At 49.4% G+C, this 18,950-nt stretch overlaps 1 protein-coding gene across 1 annotated transcript; it reads right to left on the bottom strand.

The window, feature by feature from the left end:
- Positions 1 to 181: 181 nt before the first annotated feature.
- LOC127033774 (scavenger receptor class F member 1-like) lies at positions 182 to 13,769 on the bottom strand. The gene is made up of 14 exons (XM_050921963.1): positions 13,687 to 13,769; positions 12,617 to 12,781; positions 12,024 to 12,175; positions 11,559 to 11,727; positions 10,603 to 10,711; positions 8,707 to 8,852; positions 7,638 to 7,763; positions 6,527 to 6,706; positions 6,096 to 6,320; positions 5,245 to 5,371; positions 4,087 to 4,286; positions 1,859 to 1,986; positions 747 to 879; positions 182 to 369 (listed from the first exon to the last, which is right to left on the bottom strand). The coding sequence occupies exons 5-12, from the start codon at positions 10,659 to 10,661 to the stop codon at positions 1,913 to 1,915; spliced, it is 1,137 nt and encodes a 378-aa protein (XP_050777920.1). The 5' UTR covers positions 10,662 to 10,711; positions 11,559 to 11,727; positions 12,024 to 12,175; positions 12,617 to 12,781; positions 13,687 to 13,769; the 3' UTR covers positions 182 to 369; positions 747 to 879; positions 1,859 to 1,912.
- Between the last annotated feature and the right edge of the window lie 5,181 nt (positions 13,770 to 18,950).

Below are 18,950 nucleotides of genomic sequence, written 5' to 3'. Positions count from 1 at the left end.
AGCCTGGAGTGATCTAATAATTATCAACTACTTAATTTCCAGGTGCCTGAGGGGTTTGAAAGTGCAGCCAATTAATGTCCCTCTGAATAGGGTCACATTCAAGATTTCCTGTAAAATGAGGACTCCCTAGTGTAATGTGGTGCATTTGAAAACAAATTCCCTTTGCTCCATGTAGCTCATAGCAAACTTAAGGCTATTTGCTGACTCGATGTCTTTACCGAGTTTTCGCGTCTCACCTGTGAGGAATGTATCCAGCATGTCTGTGCTGGAAATAATGAAACCAAATACCCCAGTGGAGCCAAACAGAACCAAATGCACCTGTTGGCTCTTCTGCACGTGTTCATCTGGGCCCAGAATGTTTGTCACCTCCTGAAAAACAGGGCAGAGCCTCAGGGGGACAGAGAATTACCAGTGATACTATTAATCTTGGAATCAGGCTACTTCCCATGTCCCAGCCCCACCTCTACCTTTAATTAATCTGCCCGTGACTGTCTTAGTGATTCTTCCCCACAACATTCAGTAACTACCATTCCATAGGGATTCACCATCCTCTCACCTTCTCCATATTCCACGTCCTCTGTACAGTACGGAGCCACTCCCTTCTTTCTGTGCACAGTCTGGCTCCTCCACATCGCACCAACACCCTACCTTCGAACCCAGCACAATCCTCTTATCTGGCTGCAATCTATTAGCTTTCTCCAGCCTCACACCACCTGGGGAGCAGGGCCCAGCCTGTCTCAACTCACTCTGTCCTCTCCTTCCCCAACACTCAGTAGGAGCTCTGAATGGATGCCAAGGCTCAGAGAGATCTTTGGGGTGTTCAGCAAGCACTCTCGGTCACACAGCTCTTCAGCGGAAATGTACTGCTCACAGTGACACCTTGCCAAAGAGAGAAAGGGTCTTGGTTACCTACAGTCCCTGAGCAAGCAGCTGCAAGATGCAGATGGTTAGACTAGCTCCATTATTCTATAATCTGTACAGTCAGGTGGTCAGTTCTATAAAAGTGGAAAACAGGGATTGCCAGAGTCGATCACATGCAAAGTCCATCTACTGCAGTATCTCAGACAGTGGTTAGTACCAGGTGCTTCATAGGAAGGTGTAGGAACCCCGCAGCAGGCAGATGTGGTATAAGCTGCCCTCTCACCTATGTTTCATCCTGGTCTCTCATAGATATTGGTTTAAGTCCTGAAGCATAAGGTTTGTATCCCTTCCAGACTTTTTGCTGAGAGCAAGGAGAGGTGAGATCAACATACATAGTGATTCAGTGCTCTCCTGCTATCTTTCTATGCATCTCTGTTTTTATTCTCTGGAGGAGTTTGAGGTACAGCAGTTCACCCACACAGAACAGGGTAATGTCCTGACTGACTTCTATATTCAAGAGCCTCTACCTGAAACCATGAAAGAGATTTAGACCAAAAATGAAGCATCTCCATTAAAAGGATGAATGAGGAATGAACTCTGAATTCATCATCAGTTTTGGTCTTAATTTCCCTAACTGACTAATGATTTTGAGAGACCAACTTAAGACAGCTCAAAGTGCTGTTCACTCGCCCCTGAAGATCAGGGCCCTTTCAGCGGTCTCTAGTTGGGCACCCGTACTATTAGTTACTTTTGAAAACGTGAGTGCCTTGTATTTATGCTTCTTCATTTAGCAGAGTGATGCCAGTGTTAGTGAATGGAGCTGGAGACCTAAGGCCAATACTTATCCACAGAAAGAGTCCAGCAAGGGGAAAGTTTTCATACCCATTCAGCCCTGCCCTGGAGAGATATGTCCCCATCTCACCCAGCCCCTCTAGGGTGGGACTGATACTCTGAGCTAGCCAGAGTTTTCATAATAGAAGTCTGGAGTGAGACTTACATGCCCAACTCTGCACTGAGTTCTCCGCCCAGCGCACCACAGAACGGAGAACAGTCATATAGTTCGGGAGAAACGCATTTGCGTGTGGATGCCAGACGGACTTCCCCAGGAGCACAGCGCTCCTCCACCTGCAACAGCAACATGAGCACACGCATGTGAGATAGGGACAAGCAATAACGTTGCACCACGGCCATGGCATCACTTGAACTGTCTCCCTCGCCCCATCCAATAGCTGAACTCCAGCATTCGGAGGGTAACCTCTTACCCAGTTAGCACTGTTACAAAAAGCAGTGGTCAGAACACAGGGAGGAAGAATAAGAACAATTTCACTTCCATTACAGTTCTCCAACCAGCTCTAAGTGAAATGTGCCACAATAACAACCCCAGAGACATAAGTCCCATAGATAAGGCCTCTATTACCATAGTACATAAGCACCTCACAACACCCTGGGGCGAGAGAGAAGTATTATCCCCATTTCACAGAGTGGGAAGTGAGGCAGAGAGACTTGTCCAGAGTCACAGAGGGAATTTGTGGCAGAGCAGGGAATTGATCCCAAACTCGAGTCCCACGTTTGTGTTCTAACCACTGCACCATCCCCTCATATGTTACATTACCCATCCCGTGAGCCATTCAGTTTCAGTGCGCACAAGGGTTGTTCTGCAGCAGTCTTACTTGAGGCTGGCAGTCTTGGTCACTGTTGGTGTCAGAATTTTTCTTGCCTCTCTCGTCATAGTAAACGTACCCTGCTTGGCAGATACAAGAGCCATCTGACTCCTGAAAAGCCCGGTTCAGCCCATGGCAGCTACAGCTGCTAGCCCCTTTGGAGACAACAGCAATAGTGCCATGGAATTAGGTGTGCGACTCAATGGAAGGGAGCATCTTTTGTGGAACAAACTGTGCCCACAAAAAGGGAACTCTTCCCATGTCATCTATTCCCCATGGTTCCATGGCGTATCTGCTGACTTTAGTGACACACCCAAGTGCACAGTCACTTTATCCTTGGAAGACTGATACAGCTATGTGGAGGGGGGTGGGGAGACCTTGATTCAGCCACCTTATGCAGTCACAACACCATTGTCACAGAAGTTCCTATGGCAGGATCCTTCGCACTGAGAGGCAGGAGGGGCCCAGCTGGGGGTTTTCAGAAGCGGTAGATAGACAAGCTCTCTTTTAACTTGTTCATTGAGCCATCTGGGTCAGCTGAGGGCTCTGTGGATCACTGATCCCAGCCCACTAGGGATGACTTAAAATGCTAGAGTTATGCAGCAAGGCAAACCCTGGCCTGTTATCTATTCTTCCCTCCTGCTTGTTCCCAGTGGGACTAAATCCCCTCAGCTACCATAGTTTGTGCGGGGCAGGAGGCAGGTTTGAAGGCCATGCACTCAGTCTTAGCTGGAGGACAGACCAGGGGCAGCCGGGGGTGGGAGGCAAACACAGAACATTACAGAGGCCCCAGTTGGCTGTCCTGTTCCTAGTTGAGGAAGTCATTCATAATGAGCACAGAGGCCAATGGTTTGGTGTTTTACCACTACTCTCTAATCAAGCAAGCCAGATTCCCCTACACAGGGTGTGACTCACCTGGCTGTGAGGAGGAAGAGCTCCCGCAGGGGAAGCACCCTGTCTGAGCATAGAGGTGGTTGAAGGAGCCAGCAGGGCAGGCATGGCATTCCTCAGGCTGCTTTGCCAGGCTGCTGTTTCCGTGGGTCCCTGGGGGGCAGGGCACAGGTGCAGGTGCCAGGGGAGGGCAGTAATACCCCCTGGGGCAGGGCTGTTGGAGATAACTTGCACTGCCTGGGGAAAGCAACGGGGGCATTTCAGACACACACTGCTGTCCCCTCCACTGGGGAAACACTGGACAGAATGGGAAGGACCCAGCCCAGTGCAATTCTGGAGACAGGCAAGGGGATGAAATTTTTCAATTGGGATGGAACCAGTGGCACCCAGTGTGGTGTATGTGTGAGGCTCTCCATGCCCTCCACAAGTAGCTAATGTGCACAGCATGCTTAACAAAGGATCCCAGTGGAAACCTGCCATCAACTGTTTGAAAGATTAGTCTTCCTCTCCTCTGAAAGACAACAGTGTCGCTTGGCAAGTCCTGAGTGCCCTCTAACACCCAGACTCACAGGAGGATCCCCTGTTATATACGAGCCTTCCCACAACCCAGACTGATAGCTATGTCCCCTATATTGCTCCAGCCTTCTATTCCATGGAGTCCCTGCTCAGTTACCTTGGGGGCAACTGAAGCCTGATGGGCAGGGCTGGCAGGACGGGCTGATGAGGGAGTCACTATGGTAGGTGCCCGGATCACAAATCCTGCAGCATTTCTCAAAGGAGTCCCTTGGGCCGGTCACATTCAGGGCTGCGTATCCTCCCTTGCAGAGCAGTGGATGGGCACTGCCTGGAGGGCAGTAATAGGGGAACACACACCTAAAGGGAGATACAAAGGCAGGAAGCAAGGTGAATGGGAAAAGCGCTTTGCTGCAATTCCTGGTGGCCAGACTGGAAGGGAACTAGTTTTCACAGCATCCTAGGATACAGGCAACGGAGAGGAGGAGATATACACCTGGGAAAGCAGCAGTTAAATGACTACCTGGGAGAAGATAATTGCTACATTTTAAGAAAAGTGATAGAATGGAACCTGCTTCAAATGGAGTGAATCGTCTTTATATAATCAGTGAAAGTCCATTCAAATGCAGTGAAGCTTCTCTCACTACACTATAAACAGAGTTTCACCACATCACAGTTCTCTGAAAGCAGGCTGCAATGCACTGACAGCTGTCTAAACCCCAGAACTACATGGAGAGTGATGCTTTGCACAAATATATTCAGAATGACCTTGAGCTGCACTAACAATACTGGACTGGATGTGAAAATAACACATCATACTAAATTTGCAAAAGCGCCATTTAAATCAGAACCCTTGGAAATGCTCACTCATTTCTAAGCACACAGTTCTGGATTACAAAGTCATGGCTCCTACACAAACTCTGTTTTGCATGTGTATGCAGATACCATGTGGACATGCAAATCTACATTTTACAACTTCCAAGAATGAATTACCAAAAACATGAAAATAAAAATTGAGAGGTTAGCTCAGTGCAAATTAATAGGGGGTCTCATCAGGCCAAATGCCTTCTCCCTTTCCCCATTCCCCACCCCAACCTCAGGAAGACTGCTACAAACTGAGGATCACCCTAACTGGCCGCAATAGTTGAAGTCCTACTATTTCAAAATCTGCGATTGTGATGGAAAATATTTTTGAAACATTTGCAAAATGCATGAAGGTTGTGACTAAAACCTTCTGATTTGACAGTAGGTGGATTTCAGAGTATACAGAGCTGCCAGGACCCTAGTTATGCCTTCACCAAGAATGCGCTATACTCACAGCTGCTCGGGGGTGTTGTACCTGGATGATCCTTCTGGACAATAATATCCACCTGGACACATGGAAGGGACCCCTGTGCGGAGCCCGCAATAGGAGCCACCCCTGCATATGGTTGGCATCACTGAACCTGATGGGGACATAAGAACTGGTGATACCATGACATTCCCAGGGAGCAGTGGAAGGAGATGGGGAGATATTTAAACCCTGTGATCATTCAGTGGGCAGGACATGTGGTTAGGAAGATGGAGGACAGATCAGCTAAGTGTCTCATGGAAGAACATCCTTATGGTGCCCAACCTCATGGACAGCCAAGGAATAGACGGAGGGATAACACTGAACAAGACGTAAGAGCTCCTAACATGAATTACCATCAATGGAAAAAATATGACCTTGAGAAGAGGTGGGGGGACATTGTGAGAGTGGCCAGGGACTTCTGTGGTCTACAGAGCCAGGGAGGAAAGTACCATCCCTATATGCCCCACCTTGTTCACTGATGGACACAGACTCATTTGCTGGAAGTCCATCTACTTGCCTATTAACTTAAACTTTAACACAGAAAGGGACTGGCTCATGTCTGGCTGCTGCAAGGCATCTGTTCTTCTCCAGTCCCAGCTCATTCTGCTTGGGTGTCACAATCACAGCAAAACTGAGGATGGGATTCCATGGGTGACAACCAGGTAGGGCCTCAAGATGATCAGCCTGCCTGCAATGTCACCTTAGGGTGAGCGGCCCTCATGAGGCTCACTGCAAGGAAGCGATCGCAGGGTCACCCCTGCCTGCTACAATCAAGAGCCATCATGCGCAGTGTTGTGCAGAAAAAGGATGAAAAACAAGGAATGTGGGCATCTCACCTGGTGGGCACTCGTAGCCGGATTGGCAAAGAGCTCCTTGGACATTGGGCAGCCCCGTCTCTGCTGGGTCTGGGCAATAATAGCCAGGAGAGCAGGGGTCACACTCTTCCAAAGATGCTGCACCAGGCTGGGTCCTGAAGGTACCAGGTGGGCATAAAAGCCTGCCCCCTTTACCTGGGCACCAGTATCCAGGGGGGCAGGGGTAGTCTTCAAAACTGGTAAGGCCTGGTAGAGAGAGAATGAAAAGAAGGGCAGTGGAGGGAACTAGTGGCAAGCTGCACAGGTTCTATTACCTCTGTGAACAAGAGTGGGTCATGCAGCAGACCCTGGAATTTCCACTCCCTCCTGTCTTAGGGATTGATCCTGCTGCAATGGGAGATTTGCACCTGACTTCAACAGCAGCAATATTTGTCCCTCAGCTGGCAGCTCACCTGGTGTTTGGCAGAGATAACCTGGGGGGCAAGGCTGGCAGTCCGCCAGGCTCTTTGCCCCTGGGGCTGTGCGGTAAGTGTGCTCAGGACATTGCTGAGGTGCCAAGAGAGTGATGGGCTCGGTAAGGTTCATGCTGCCACAGTAGTGTCCAGGGGGGCACGGATAGGTCACTGGATCCCCTGAACAAACAGAAAACAGGAGCGTCAGCAGAGGTACTCTCACTCTCCAGCCAGAACCTCCTTCCTCCAGCCTCCTCTTGGGCATCTCGCATTGGATCCTATTCAAACACCCACACGGACAGAATCCAGCCACAAACAGCACATCTGTCTGGAAGACTAGAACCACAGAGCACAGAGGAACTGGAGATTGAATTTGATTTGGCTCCCCAGTCTAGATCAGTGACTCTCAACTTGTTCAGATGATTGTGCCCCTTTCAGGAGTCTGATTTGTCTTGCGTACCCCCAAGTTACTCCTCACTTAAAAATTACTTGCTTACAAAATCAGACGTAAAAATACAAAAGACTCACAGCACATTATTGCTGAAAAAAATAGCTGATTTTCTCATTTTTACCATATCATTATAAGATAAATCACTTGGAATATATATATTCTACTTATGTTTCAGTGTATAGTATATAGAGCAGTATAAACAAGTCATTGTCTGTATGAAATTTTAGTTTGTACTGACTTCGCTAGAGCTTTTTCTGTAGCCTGATGTAAAACTAGGCAAATATCTAGATGAGTTGATGTACCCCCAGAAGACTTCTGTACCCCCAGAGGTATGTGTGCCCCTGGTTCAGAACCACTGCTCTAGATTATAAAGCCTTGCTTACATTTACAGAGCTTCATAAAATAATAAAAGTGAATACTAATAAAAAAGTATAAGGTGAATAAAGTGTGTATTTATTCTTTCCTCTGCAGTATCCAGGACTGGTCACTCACTGATGAAGACAGGGTACCATACTGGCCAGACCATGGATTTGTCCAAGCTTCCTGTGTTTCACATTCCAGACCCTACATCAGTACCAGCTTGACTGGCTCACTGATTCACACACACGCTTTCCTCTCTGACACATAATCAATTATTTCCACTATCTCCTGCGTCCTGACCTGCTTTACACCAGTGGCCTGGTGGACAGGGTAGGCAGTCTTCTCTCCGCCTTGCCCCTGGGATAGCTCCAATGGTGTTGGGGGGGCATGGCGTGGGCACCTCAGAGCCTTCCTGGCAGTAGAAACCTAACAGAGAAACAAAAAATGTCCCTTTTGATGGGCAAGGTGAGCCCGTGGCTATCTCTCTCTGATACAGCATTAGCAGCTGCAGGGCTGTGGGTTAGCTGCTCGCACGAAGAGAAAAAACAGTCACCTTCAGAGCTTGCCAGGCCAACAACCCAGCACTGTGAATTTGCACCAGCAGACGCTGGCATCATGATGTTCCACCAACCACCTCCTGACATTAACATCACCCGACAAGTCACAGAGGTAAAAATTGACTGTGAGTAGAGTCCAGAGCGCCAGGAGTCCCGCTCCAACATACAACTAAGGCTACAGGGACGTTTATCTCCCCTGGCAGCTGAGCCAGAAAAGCCCACACTCTGGGACCCTATCTCCAGCCCAGGGTGGATGGTTTGGGGGTGATAAAGCCAAAACCGACCATGCAAAACACTAATTCAATGTCTCCTTTTGACACCAAGGCATTCCAAGAAATAACCAAAGGGCAAAACATGATGGATTATCACATGGGAGATCAGAGCTTAGGACTCAAGGCTCTTGCCCTGAATTCAGCACAGAAGGGGGAACAGCATGCAGACAGCTTGCTCAGCCCCTTAGGACAGCACCTACCAGGACAAGAGGCATTGGAGCTAGACTGTGGCTGAGGCATAAAGTTTAGTCGGGCTCTGGCTTTGGACCCTGGGATTGCTTGGATCTGGGGTTTTTGGTCAGGCATGTCTTTGTTCAGAAATCAGGGAAATGGAAGGCGCTGATGAGGAGGCGCTAATGAATGCAGGACTTTCAATACCGATAAAGATCTCCTTTACTTACCCTAAACTGATGGGACCTTTAAAGCAGAGGTCAGCACAGGTCATGCAGAGATATCAGACACTTGCTTGTTCAAAGTCCCTGGCTGGTTAAAATCAGATATCTACTGTACACTTTACATACCACTGTGATTTTCACTCACCTGCTGGGCAGAGACCCGCACGCACCTGCCCCCAGCGGCATTCTGTCAGGGAGTTCCAGGGAAAATCATGGCCCAGGGCAGTAGACTCAGAACTCCTGGCCTGGCAGAAGTACCCAGCAGCACACTTCCCCTCCAGCCGCCCGCCCCTGGTGTAGAGAGAGAAGTGGGAATTTACATGGGAAGCTGCTGGAGATGTGCCGCATGCAAACACTAGCTCATGTGTTGGACCCTGCCTGCAATGTACTCATTGCTGGAAAACTGATAACTTTATAGCCCAAAAAGGCGCAGGTGGACTGAGGGACTGGGCCTCCATCTGATAAAGACAGAGATTAGAGGGGAGGTGGGCTTCTGCGCTGGAATGCTAACTCTGACACATGCCCTTTCCGTGACCTTGGACAAGACATTTCAGGTATAATTGACAAGGACGTTCAGTGAGCCCCAGGCTCCCAAGTGACAGTCACTTTTGAAAATGGGACTTAGGCTCCCAAGTCTCTCTGATGCCTTTGAAAACGTTACCCATCATCTCTCTCTGCCTTAGGCCTTGGCTACACTCACACTTTACAGCGCTGCAACTGGGGTGTGAAAAAACACCCCCCTGGGCGCTGCAAGATACAGCGCTGTAAAGCGTCAGTGTAATCAGGGCAGCAGCGCTGGGAGCGCGGCTCCCAGTGCTGCACGCTACACCCGTAAGGGATGTGGTTTACATGCAGCGCTGGGAGAGCTCTCTCCCAGCGCTGCTGCTCTGACTACACTCACACTTCAAAGCGCTGCCGGGGCAGCGCTTTGAAATTCCAGATGTAGCCATACCCTCAGTCATCTGTTCCCTCTGTACGGTAGGCTGACAATGCTTACTATCCTTGAGAGACGGGTCTGAACTCAAACACTGTAGTCCAACACTGCCAATGGTTTTCGAAGTTCACCTCTGTCTACAAAGTTTGTGCCTGGGGCCCATCTCAATAGACCCCACACCATGAGGCTATTGTGCACTAAATAGCTAATGTCTGTTAAGCTCTTTGTTCGTATAAAGAGCCAGTGAAGTGCTAAACAGAATTATTTTCACTTGCTTTCTGGGAGCATGAATAATCTGCAAGAAACTACTTTAAGCTCTCCTCCATACGCTGAGCAGGGGCAGCTCCAGGCACCAGCACAGCAGCGCGTGCCTGGGGTGGCAAGCCGGTGGGGGGGGGGGGGCGGTGTGCTGGTCGTCGCGAGGGAGGCAGTCAGGGAGCCTTCTGTGGGAGGTCTGCCGGTCCTACGGCTTTTGTGGCAATTTGGTGACAGGTACGCCAAAGGCGCAGGACCGGTAGATTACCCACAGAACCACCACCGAATCCGCGTGACCGGCGGACCTCCTGCAGAAATGCCGCCAAAGGTTCTCTGACTGCCATGCTTGGGGTGGCAAAAAACACAGAGCCGCCTCTGATGCTGAGGCTGAATAAAATAAGCAGCCTGTCCCAGCTGAGTCCTCAGTTTGCCCGAGGAAACTCTAAAGGGCGTTCCTGAATTTTGTGGTAATGTCTGTCATGACATGATAAATGTCTATAAAATAACAAATGGTTTACAGAAGGGAGACCTGGCTCTTATGCTCTCCCTCTCTCGTAGTACAAGAACAAGGAGAGTCTCAGGAAACTGGAGACAGTATCCAAAGCAGGACAGCACAGAGGCAAAGGTGGAGGGTTGCCTCCACGCAGCTCTCAGTGGCACAATCTGAGCTGGAGTAGAAGGTTTCAGTATGTATACTGGGGTCACTTCACTGACTACTGAAGTACAGCGACCTCTGGGGTGGAACAAAGCAGCTGCTCAACCACACACAACAATGCAGCCCAACTGTTTAGGGCAGGGAGGAGGAATACTAGCTCCAACTGAAACTACAGAGGCAACAGGCAGAAGAAGGACCTGCAGTAGTGACCAGGTGAACAGGCCAGGCATTCTCTCTCCTCCCTGAGGCCAGTCATGTCTGGAGGGGTGAACGTGCCATCAGGACATGGAGAAGGAACCAGTGTACCTAACACAGAAACATGAGAGTAAATATAAAGCCAGAGAGGGCCTGGAAATGCTTTACAGTGCTTCTCTCATGCAGGCAGCCCATTATTTGCAGTGACTATACTCTTGAATTGGGAAGTCCTGTCTCTTGTAGCTGCACAAGCATTGTTAGGGTGACAAAACCAGCCACGTCTCCAGCATGCTCTCACTCACAGGGCATACTTATTCACATGCTCTGTACTGACATGGAATTGCTCCAGGCTATCAGGGTCTGATCAGTGCAGAGGGCATTGCAGAGCCCTTAGGAGAAAATACCTGCACTCTGAACTCAAGAAGGGCTCTGCTTGGTGCCTACCTGTCTGTTCACCCCCCAGGGCCGTTCCCCCATGCCTGCTCTCGGCTTTTTGTCTCACACATACTTACACCACTTCTTCTCTCCCTCCCCCCCCCAGCTTGGAGGAAGATATGCACAAGGGGCCTGATTCTTGCCTGCCTGGCACCTGGTCATTCACACTACTGCAGAGGGTGTGCATTGTGATTGGATAATATTTTACATCCAGATCACACAGGTGTAAATGATTCCACCAGGTATAAGGAAAAGGTAAGTAGGGCCCATGGTTTGCTCTGCTTCTACACCCCCATTCCCCAGCCTTTAGAAGAATCCCTCCTTGCTTGTAATGAGATGCACGGACATAGGACCAATGGGAAGATATATACCCAGCAGGGAAGGGACAAGGAGTGGAAGGGGATGTAGCAGTGGCAGTGTGGCAGGGAAGGGCATGTCCTGGCACATGCTATACAGCCAGGCCAGGAGAGCAGTATGAGCCAGCGTGTGCTACTGTGCATGTGAAGGACTATCCCGTACGTACTTTCAGGACAGTAGGAGTGTGGAGGGCAGGGTTGGGGGTCTCCTGCAACTGCCTCTTTGCAGTAGAAGCCTGGTGGGCAAGGAATGCAGGACTCAGAACCCCTGTTTGGCTGGTACTCCCCGGTTGGGCAGGGGGCTGGATGGGCAGACCCAGAGGAACAGAAGTGACCCTAGGAATCAGAAACAAAAAGAAGAGAAATGCAGAGATCCAAACAAATTCAGGGTCTGTTTGTAGGGCCAACTACTGGAGCTGCTGAAGCCTGTAGCAAAATTCCTCTTGACTTAAGTGCGGTCAGGCCTGGGCTCAGGGCCTCTGCAGCTTCTCTCCACATGAAAGCTGGAAACTCTTTGCCTTAATGTTAACTGACACTGTTGGCTGTCACCAGTGGGCAAACCTGGCAGAAGTGGCAAAGACTGAATGGGTATGGAGACCCAACTCCTTCTCATCCCGGTCAGAGGACAGTACCTTGGGGCAGAGGAATGCAGTGGGGCTGAAGGAGCTGAAGTTTGCTGGGCAGTAGAATCCTGCAGCACAGGGTCCTGTAGGTGAGCTCAGACCGATGCTAGCGCAGAAGGATCCAGGATAGCATGACACACAGCTGTCCTGGGAGGAGCCACCTGGGTTGGAGGGTGGGAAGAGCTAGAGTTACAGGGGAATGGAAGATGGAGGAGGAAGAACTCATATGAACCACAGTAACATCAAAGTTGTATTTGCTACAATAATTATATTGCAATCAGCTGGCCAGGATGCACACCAGTGCCTCCAACTGGCTGTAAACAGAACTGTCCTACTCTGTGTTATGGGCACTATACTGCTGACCACTAAGGGAGAAGCTCCCTTAATTCAAGTGACAGAGGCCTGTGTTTTTGTAGCCAACAGGGCTGAGTTGCATCTTTGGTGTTGTCTTGGATTTTTCTAGCGGCCCTGGTGTCCAGCATTTTGACCACCATAATGATCCCAGGTAGCTACAGATTTGTTACCATATGCTGTGCAACCAGAAATTAGGCCCTGCTGCTCTGTGGATCCCAGGAGAAATTCATGAGGGCAGCCGCACTCACCTGTGGCATTATTCAGGGTGCCCACTGGGCAGGCGACTGGGAACTGAGTGCCCTCCGGACAGTAATGTCCAGGTGGACAGGGCCCATTGAATGGCAGCCTGGGTGTCCTGTGCGGAACGGCATCGGCAGCTCCTCCTGAGCAGTAATATCCAGCTGAACACAGACCTGCCATTGGGGAAAAAAAGGGTGCTCAGGGCTCAGCCCATGGCACTTTGTTCCAGCAGGATTGGGGGAAATACCTACCCCAGCCCCAGAACTAGGCAGCTGGGCCCTGGACCAAAGCAGCTTTCTACTGTCTCTACAGCATCCACCAGGGGCTCCCCTATGCCCCACCTCCATCTTCTGACTTCCTGGGCCCTTCTATTCTAAACTCATCTCCCATCCCCTAGTCTCTACATTCTCCCCTCAGCTAATCAGTCCTACTGACACCCAGGCCTTTCTTTCCTCTTCTAGTTCCCCTTGTGATTCTGTCCTCTGGAACGAGCTCAGTTTTTCCTCTCTTCCTTCATAACTAAAACCTTTGCATCTCGGCATCGTCTTAGTTGCTCTGTGCTAGAGAGAGAGACAGAGATGAGCTGAGGGGATGGCAGAGAAGGAGAGCACTGGGAGGTTAGAAAGAAAAGAGAGATGGGAGAAAGAGTAGGAACAGATTGAGAGCAGGAAGAAAGGAGAGAGAGAAAGGGGAGAAGAAAAGGAATTGGGAAGAGGAAGCTAAAGGACTCGAGATGACAGATCCAAATCCCTTTACACAAACTTGATTAACAGAATGACAGAGTGATGGAGTGAATGAGAGTAACAGGGTGTGTGTGTGTGTGTGTGTGTGTGTGTGTGTGTGTGTGTGTGTGTGTGTGTGTGTGTGTGTGTGTGTGTGTGTGTGTGTGTGTGTGTGTGTGTGTGTGTTGGGGGGGGGGTTCCTTTAACTCCCTTCTGCTGATCTTTTAGGAATCCCCACCACCTCCTGGCCTCATCCAGCTCAGAAAGCCCCAATCCCTGCACACCCTGCATGAAGCAGGTGTAAGCCTCAAGGACTTCCAGTGCCTGGTGGCTCTGGATCTACCAGGACAACTTACCATCTGGTTCCCAGTTAGCATCCCCTCTGCAGTACCTCCCCACTGGACACAGTTTGCATGCAGCTGGGGACAGTGCCCCCTCCTGGGTGTTCATGGTACCTTCAGGGCATGGCAGGGGCATTGCAGTCCGAGCTGGACAATAGTAACCTGTAAATACAAAGAGGTGAATTAGGCACTCCTCATCAGTCAAAGCACCTGCCTTGGAAACCTGGCTCCACTGATAGTTAATGACAAAACTCCCGTTGTCTTCAAAGCAGCCAGGATTCCACCCCATGAGTACTGGGGTCATTCGTAATATTTACTGCCCTTAAAAGAAAGGAATGCACTGCTGGGTCTGGAGAACAGGGTGGGTGAGCAGCAAAGGGGAGCTGTGTGCATTTCTATGGGCTCCCCCTCACACACTGCACCTTCCCATCGTGGGTTAAGGGTTCTGCTGTCCAGCTGGATTCCTTACCTCTGGGGCAGCTGACTGGCTCCACAGTGGCAGCATGTCTGCAGGTCATACCAGCCGGGCAAGGGAGGCAGGTGCTTGCTCCAGGCATAGGGCTGAAAGTGCCTGGCTCACACGGTATCTCCAGTCTGGTACCAGTGGGACAGTAGAAGCCACTGGGGCATTTGTAACCACGAATCCCATCGGAAGGGCAGGAAGCAGAATTTCCTTCATGGCAAACATACCTGTGAGCGGGAGGAGAGAATTCAAAGAGCTGAAAAATGGGCCTCCCAACACCGCTCTGATGGAGGAAAGGGAGTTGGGGGCTAGGCACGTTTGGGACTTTTTCCTTTCAGTGCAAATGACTGGTAAAACATCATCAATTTATTTCTGCTACTGCAACTGAGGGTATGGGTACGCTTGGAGCTGGAGGTATAAATTCCAGCTGGAGCAGACATACTCGCGCTAGCTCTGATCCAGATAATGTGCTAAAAATATGCCTCCAGCACTCAGTGTAGATGTACCTTAATGCCCACAACATGCTCCCAGTCTGGACAAACAGGGCTTTTCACTCTGACAGGTCTGGAAATTGCTTTTTTCAAAACTGAGGTTTTTACTTAAATGAACAGGGCTAAACTGCCCAGCTTCCCTTGTTTTCTGTCAGAATAAGGGTGCAGCCACTGAGAATCAGGTCACTTTCAATTAGGTGCCTAACTTTAATTATTTATTACTGAGTCACATTTCTGCTGCAGTGCTCGACAGAACACCAATTCCAAGCTTGGGCACCCCTAGCAATTTCTTTAAGCTATATCTGATACAGAAAAACAGACTCTAGTAATTACCTATGTATATCACTAAATACTTACACCTCTACCCTGATATAACGCAACCTGATATAATATGAATTTGGATATAATGCAGTAAAGCAGCACTCTAAGGAGGGAGCAGGGGGGGGGAGGGGTTACGCGCTCCAGTGAATCAAAGCAAGTTCGATATAACACAGTTTCACCTATAACACGGTAAGATTCTTTGGCTCCCAAGGACAGCATTATATTGGGGTAGAGGTTTACAAGCATTTAATAAGCCTGGACGATTAAATCCTCATTCCTCCACAACCTCCCCTATCTCCTTATGGGCCAAGGAGACCATATGGACCCTGCAGCATGCCCTAAAGGAGAACAACCTCAGGTCAAAGGGGGACTGACTTCTCAATCTCCCCCAGAGATGCTGTTCTGCCAGAAGCCGTCTCTCATACCAAATGGGGTCCAGGTTCTCTCCATGTAGGTGCTTGTCACCTGATCAAGTCACCTCTTAACTTTCTCTTCAATAAACTAAGTACACGGAATGTTTTTAGTCTCTCACTGTAAGGGATGTTTGTGAGATGGATGAGCAATGGCCTAACAGCATTTTTTTCATCTGCAGGCTCTTGGAGTGTGATGTTCCCTTTTCATTGATTAGTGCACCTTCTTGTGGAAGAAAAGTTTAATGCAGGAAGAGAAAAAAAATGTTCTGTGTTGACAAATTATACATTACTTGGACATCACAAAAGGCAAGATCTCTGGGCTAAATCATGAGTTTTGTAGTAAACCAAACATCTCTGTATTTAATTTAATGAGGGTAGAAGGCATAAGGTTGACAGCCATGGGGACTTAAAGCTTCTGTACCATCTACAGAACAGACAGACCAAGTGCAGGCTTCATAGCTGACCTGAAAGGACCAGCATCCCTCCAAGGGAGACAAGAGTAGGGTCTCTGGGGTTCAGTTAATCCTTGACATCTGTTTGGAGATTGTCAACAAGAGGACAATTGTGTCACTGGGCTGGACTTTCTGTGGCCCTGCATCTTGTGCAGTCACTTACACCAGTGCAAAGAAGGCTACAAAATTAATGAGGTGTTGTGTGGTTGCAAGTTACTCTCAGCTGGTATAAACAATTACACACAGGGTGCAGGACAACAGAGAGTCAGACCCAATGTCTTTCATGGTTTGAACTCCTATCCCAGCAGAACTGGACTGATATCACAAATGCGTTTTGCACAGGTCAGTGAGTAGCTACCTGATGGCAATAATATTTGATGAGTATCAGTTTGGGCTGGATTCTAACTGGTGACCTAGGAGGCAAAAGCTCTACATCCTATAACCAAACTACTAGGTCATCTCAGTCCTGTGCCCCTATTTGTCAATGATGAGGTATTATTGGGTGCCCCGATATTACTTCCAACAGAGGCCTGCAGGTCTCAGTTTGTCAATACAAAAAGGAGAATGACCACACCGCCACACCCTGCACTACACGGCGATGTCTGGGACAGATCAGACAATCCTGCCTGACTACAGTACTGTCCCGCTGGGCAGGGCTGGCACTGCTCCTCTGCTCCCAGGCCCAGGGAGGTGGAATAGGTTCCAGGAGGGCAGGGCACAGGATGGCTTGTGCCACTGGGGCAGAAATGCCCAGGAGGGCAGATATCATTTCCAGGCAGAGGTAGGCCAGCAGATTCCGCCTGTGAAACAAAAAATAGAGAGAAAGAGAGGAAGAGAAAATTGACACCCAGGAATCACAGGTTTCCCAGTTAGTGCTGCAGAAAGACTGGAAAGCATGGATGTGAGCTGAGCACTGCAGGTCTACTCCCACTGGAGCTCTCACTGCAGGGCTGGCCTGATTTAAAAGGGGATCCTGGAATGTTGGCTGGTCCAACGTTGGCCGTTTGTGCCACGAATTAGCTAGTGGGGTTTCTAGGCAGCACAGCACCAGTGTGAGAGATGCAGAAATGTAGACAAGGTAGGGACTGATTCCAAGGCATCATCATATCTCAGCAACCAGGCTACTCTTCTCAGAATTTATCAGGAGTGGAGCTGCCTCCCAATACCAAGGAGCTCACCCACAACATCTGAAACATCACACTACTCTTCTGGAACGATCCCAAACACTTCAACTTCCACTGGCCTTACTGGAGTCTTTGGGAGTGATTACTCTAGAACATTATAGTGTTGTTATTACTAATAGGCTAGAAGCCCTTATTCCCTAGTCCAAACCCAAGATCACTGCATTGCGGATCTCATGGTCAGCAGCCGAGCCTTAATCTGGCATTCACTCACCTTGTGTCTGATGGGAGCTGGGTGGATGGCTCCCTGGGTGCAGTAATACCCTGAGTGGCAAAGCCCCGATGGCTGGGACAGTGCTGTAGATGAGCAATATGTGCCTGAAATGAGCAGAAAAGAAATCCAAAGTGAGGGGGTCTCCAGGTCTCCTCTATGTCATATCTGCTGAGAAAGTCAGTGGGGATTAACTGAAGGCAGAATTTGACCTTTCATCTTTCCCCCAAGTCTTCCCTCAGATGCTCTATAGATAACTTGTGCCAGACCTTTACTGACCTGCTGGGCAGGGCTCACAGTCAGATTCACCAGTGGCACCAGTCTTGGGTCCAAATGTACCCCTTGGACATGGATGTTCTGTACCAAAGCTGGTACCAGGTGGACAGAAGTATCCTGTAGGGCACAGCCTGGGAGTCTGTGTCCCAGAACCTAGAACACAAAGAATGGCAACTTGCTCTGGAGATTTCATGATTGTTTCTCTTGTGACTAGGGAGTTTTTATGTGTTGACCCAAAACTCCTGCCAGAATATTAAGCCTTTCTTGACTCCCTGCTGGCTCAACTAAATACGGGATCTCTCAGTTCTACTCCTAAATTAACTGAGCATTGTATAGAGGCTGCCATCTTCCTCCCAAGACTGGGCAGAATCAGGGCAATGGGTGAAATGCTCATTGTAAGTAAATCATGCTGAGTGTTTTGAGTTCTCTGAATCGGAGATGCTACAGGAATGCCCATCATCATTATTACGTTGCTATGTTTGTCTGGATGCAAAGCTTCGTGGCTCGAGGGTGGCAGAAATGGTCTAGTGTTGTCCCAACCCTACTGGCCAGCTGCTTGACACTCTGACAGGTGTATTTCTCCCTCATCTAGTGGCAGAACTGACCTGCCACCCTTCCCCGCTATACCAATGCACGCAGTGCCCACCTGGCAGAGGCTTACTGAAATGAATAAGAACACTCTGAAGTCAATGGAAATTGCACCTGTGGGTCTCGGAGGAGAACTTTCCCCATTGTGCTTAACAGAAAGACACTGTTCTCAGTCTTTCCCCAGCCACAGACAATGTTCCACTACCTCAAAAAGCACAGCCCTCCCAGTACCCACTCACTTTTGCTGGATGGTTCACAGAAGAATCCTGCTGGGCAGATGTAGCATGATTCTTTCCCTTCCTGTGTCTGGTAGGTCCCCCTCTCACAGGCCATGGGAATGGCAGATCCTGCAGGGCAGTAGAACCCACGGGGACAGCGATGGGAGAGAGGAGTGGCTGAGGTCTGGCCTGGTGGGCAGTAGTAACCAGCAGAGCACAGTCCCTCTGCAGCAGTTTTTCCTAGCCCTGCAGTTATGGAGGCAGAAGACCCTTTTGGTTCCCATCCTCTCCCACAGGTGCATGGCCTCATCACACGCCCAGTTCAAATCAGGAAACAAATGTTCTCCACAGTGAAAATCCAGCCTCAGAAAGACAGACGCTTATTACTGCATCACCCAGGCAAGCCAGTCACTGCACCAATCAAAGCAGAGCTCTGCTATGCAGTAACTGTCCTGAGGAAGCATGGGGTTCGGGTACAGCTCTGAGTTGGGATCTAGGAGGTTTGAGTTTCATTTCCTGCTCTCCCACAAATTCCCTGTGTGAACTTGGGCAAGCCACTTCACCTCTGGTTCCTATCTGTGAAATGGGAACAGTAATCCTGCTCTATCTTGCAGGCCAGGTGCAGGAGGGTGAGTGAGTTAATGCTTGTGAGGTGCTCAGATATT

Source organism: Gopherus flavomarginatus, chromosome 13 (genome assembly GCF_025201925.1).
Source record: "Gopherus flavomarginatus isolate rGopFla2 chromosome 13, rGopFla2.mat.asm, whole genome shotgun sequence".
Taxonomy (NCBI): domain Eukaryota; kingdom Metazoa; phylum Chordata; order Testudines; family Testudinidae; genus Gopherus; species Gopherus flavomarginatus.
Note: the sequence above shows the minus strand (reverse complement) of the source record. Positions and strands in the feature narration are given on the sequence as shown.

Excerpts from the sequence above, each read along its gene's own strand:
- LOC127033774 (XM_050921963.1), bottom strand. The coding sequence starts at position 10,661 with ATGACTGGCCTCAGGGAGGAGAGAGAATGCCTGGCCTGTTCACCTGGT. Across the intron at positions 5,372-6,095 it reads CGGCTACGAGTGCCCACCAG|GTTCAGTGATGCCAACCATA; the intron begins GTGAGATGCCCA and ends TGTCCCCATCAG. Across the intron at positions 4,287-5,244 it reads TACAACACCCCCGAGCAGCT|GTGTGTGTTCCCCTATTACT; the intron begins GTGAGTATAGCG and ends ATCTCCCTTTAG.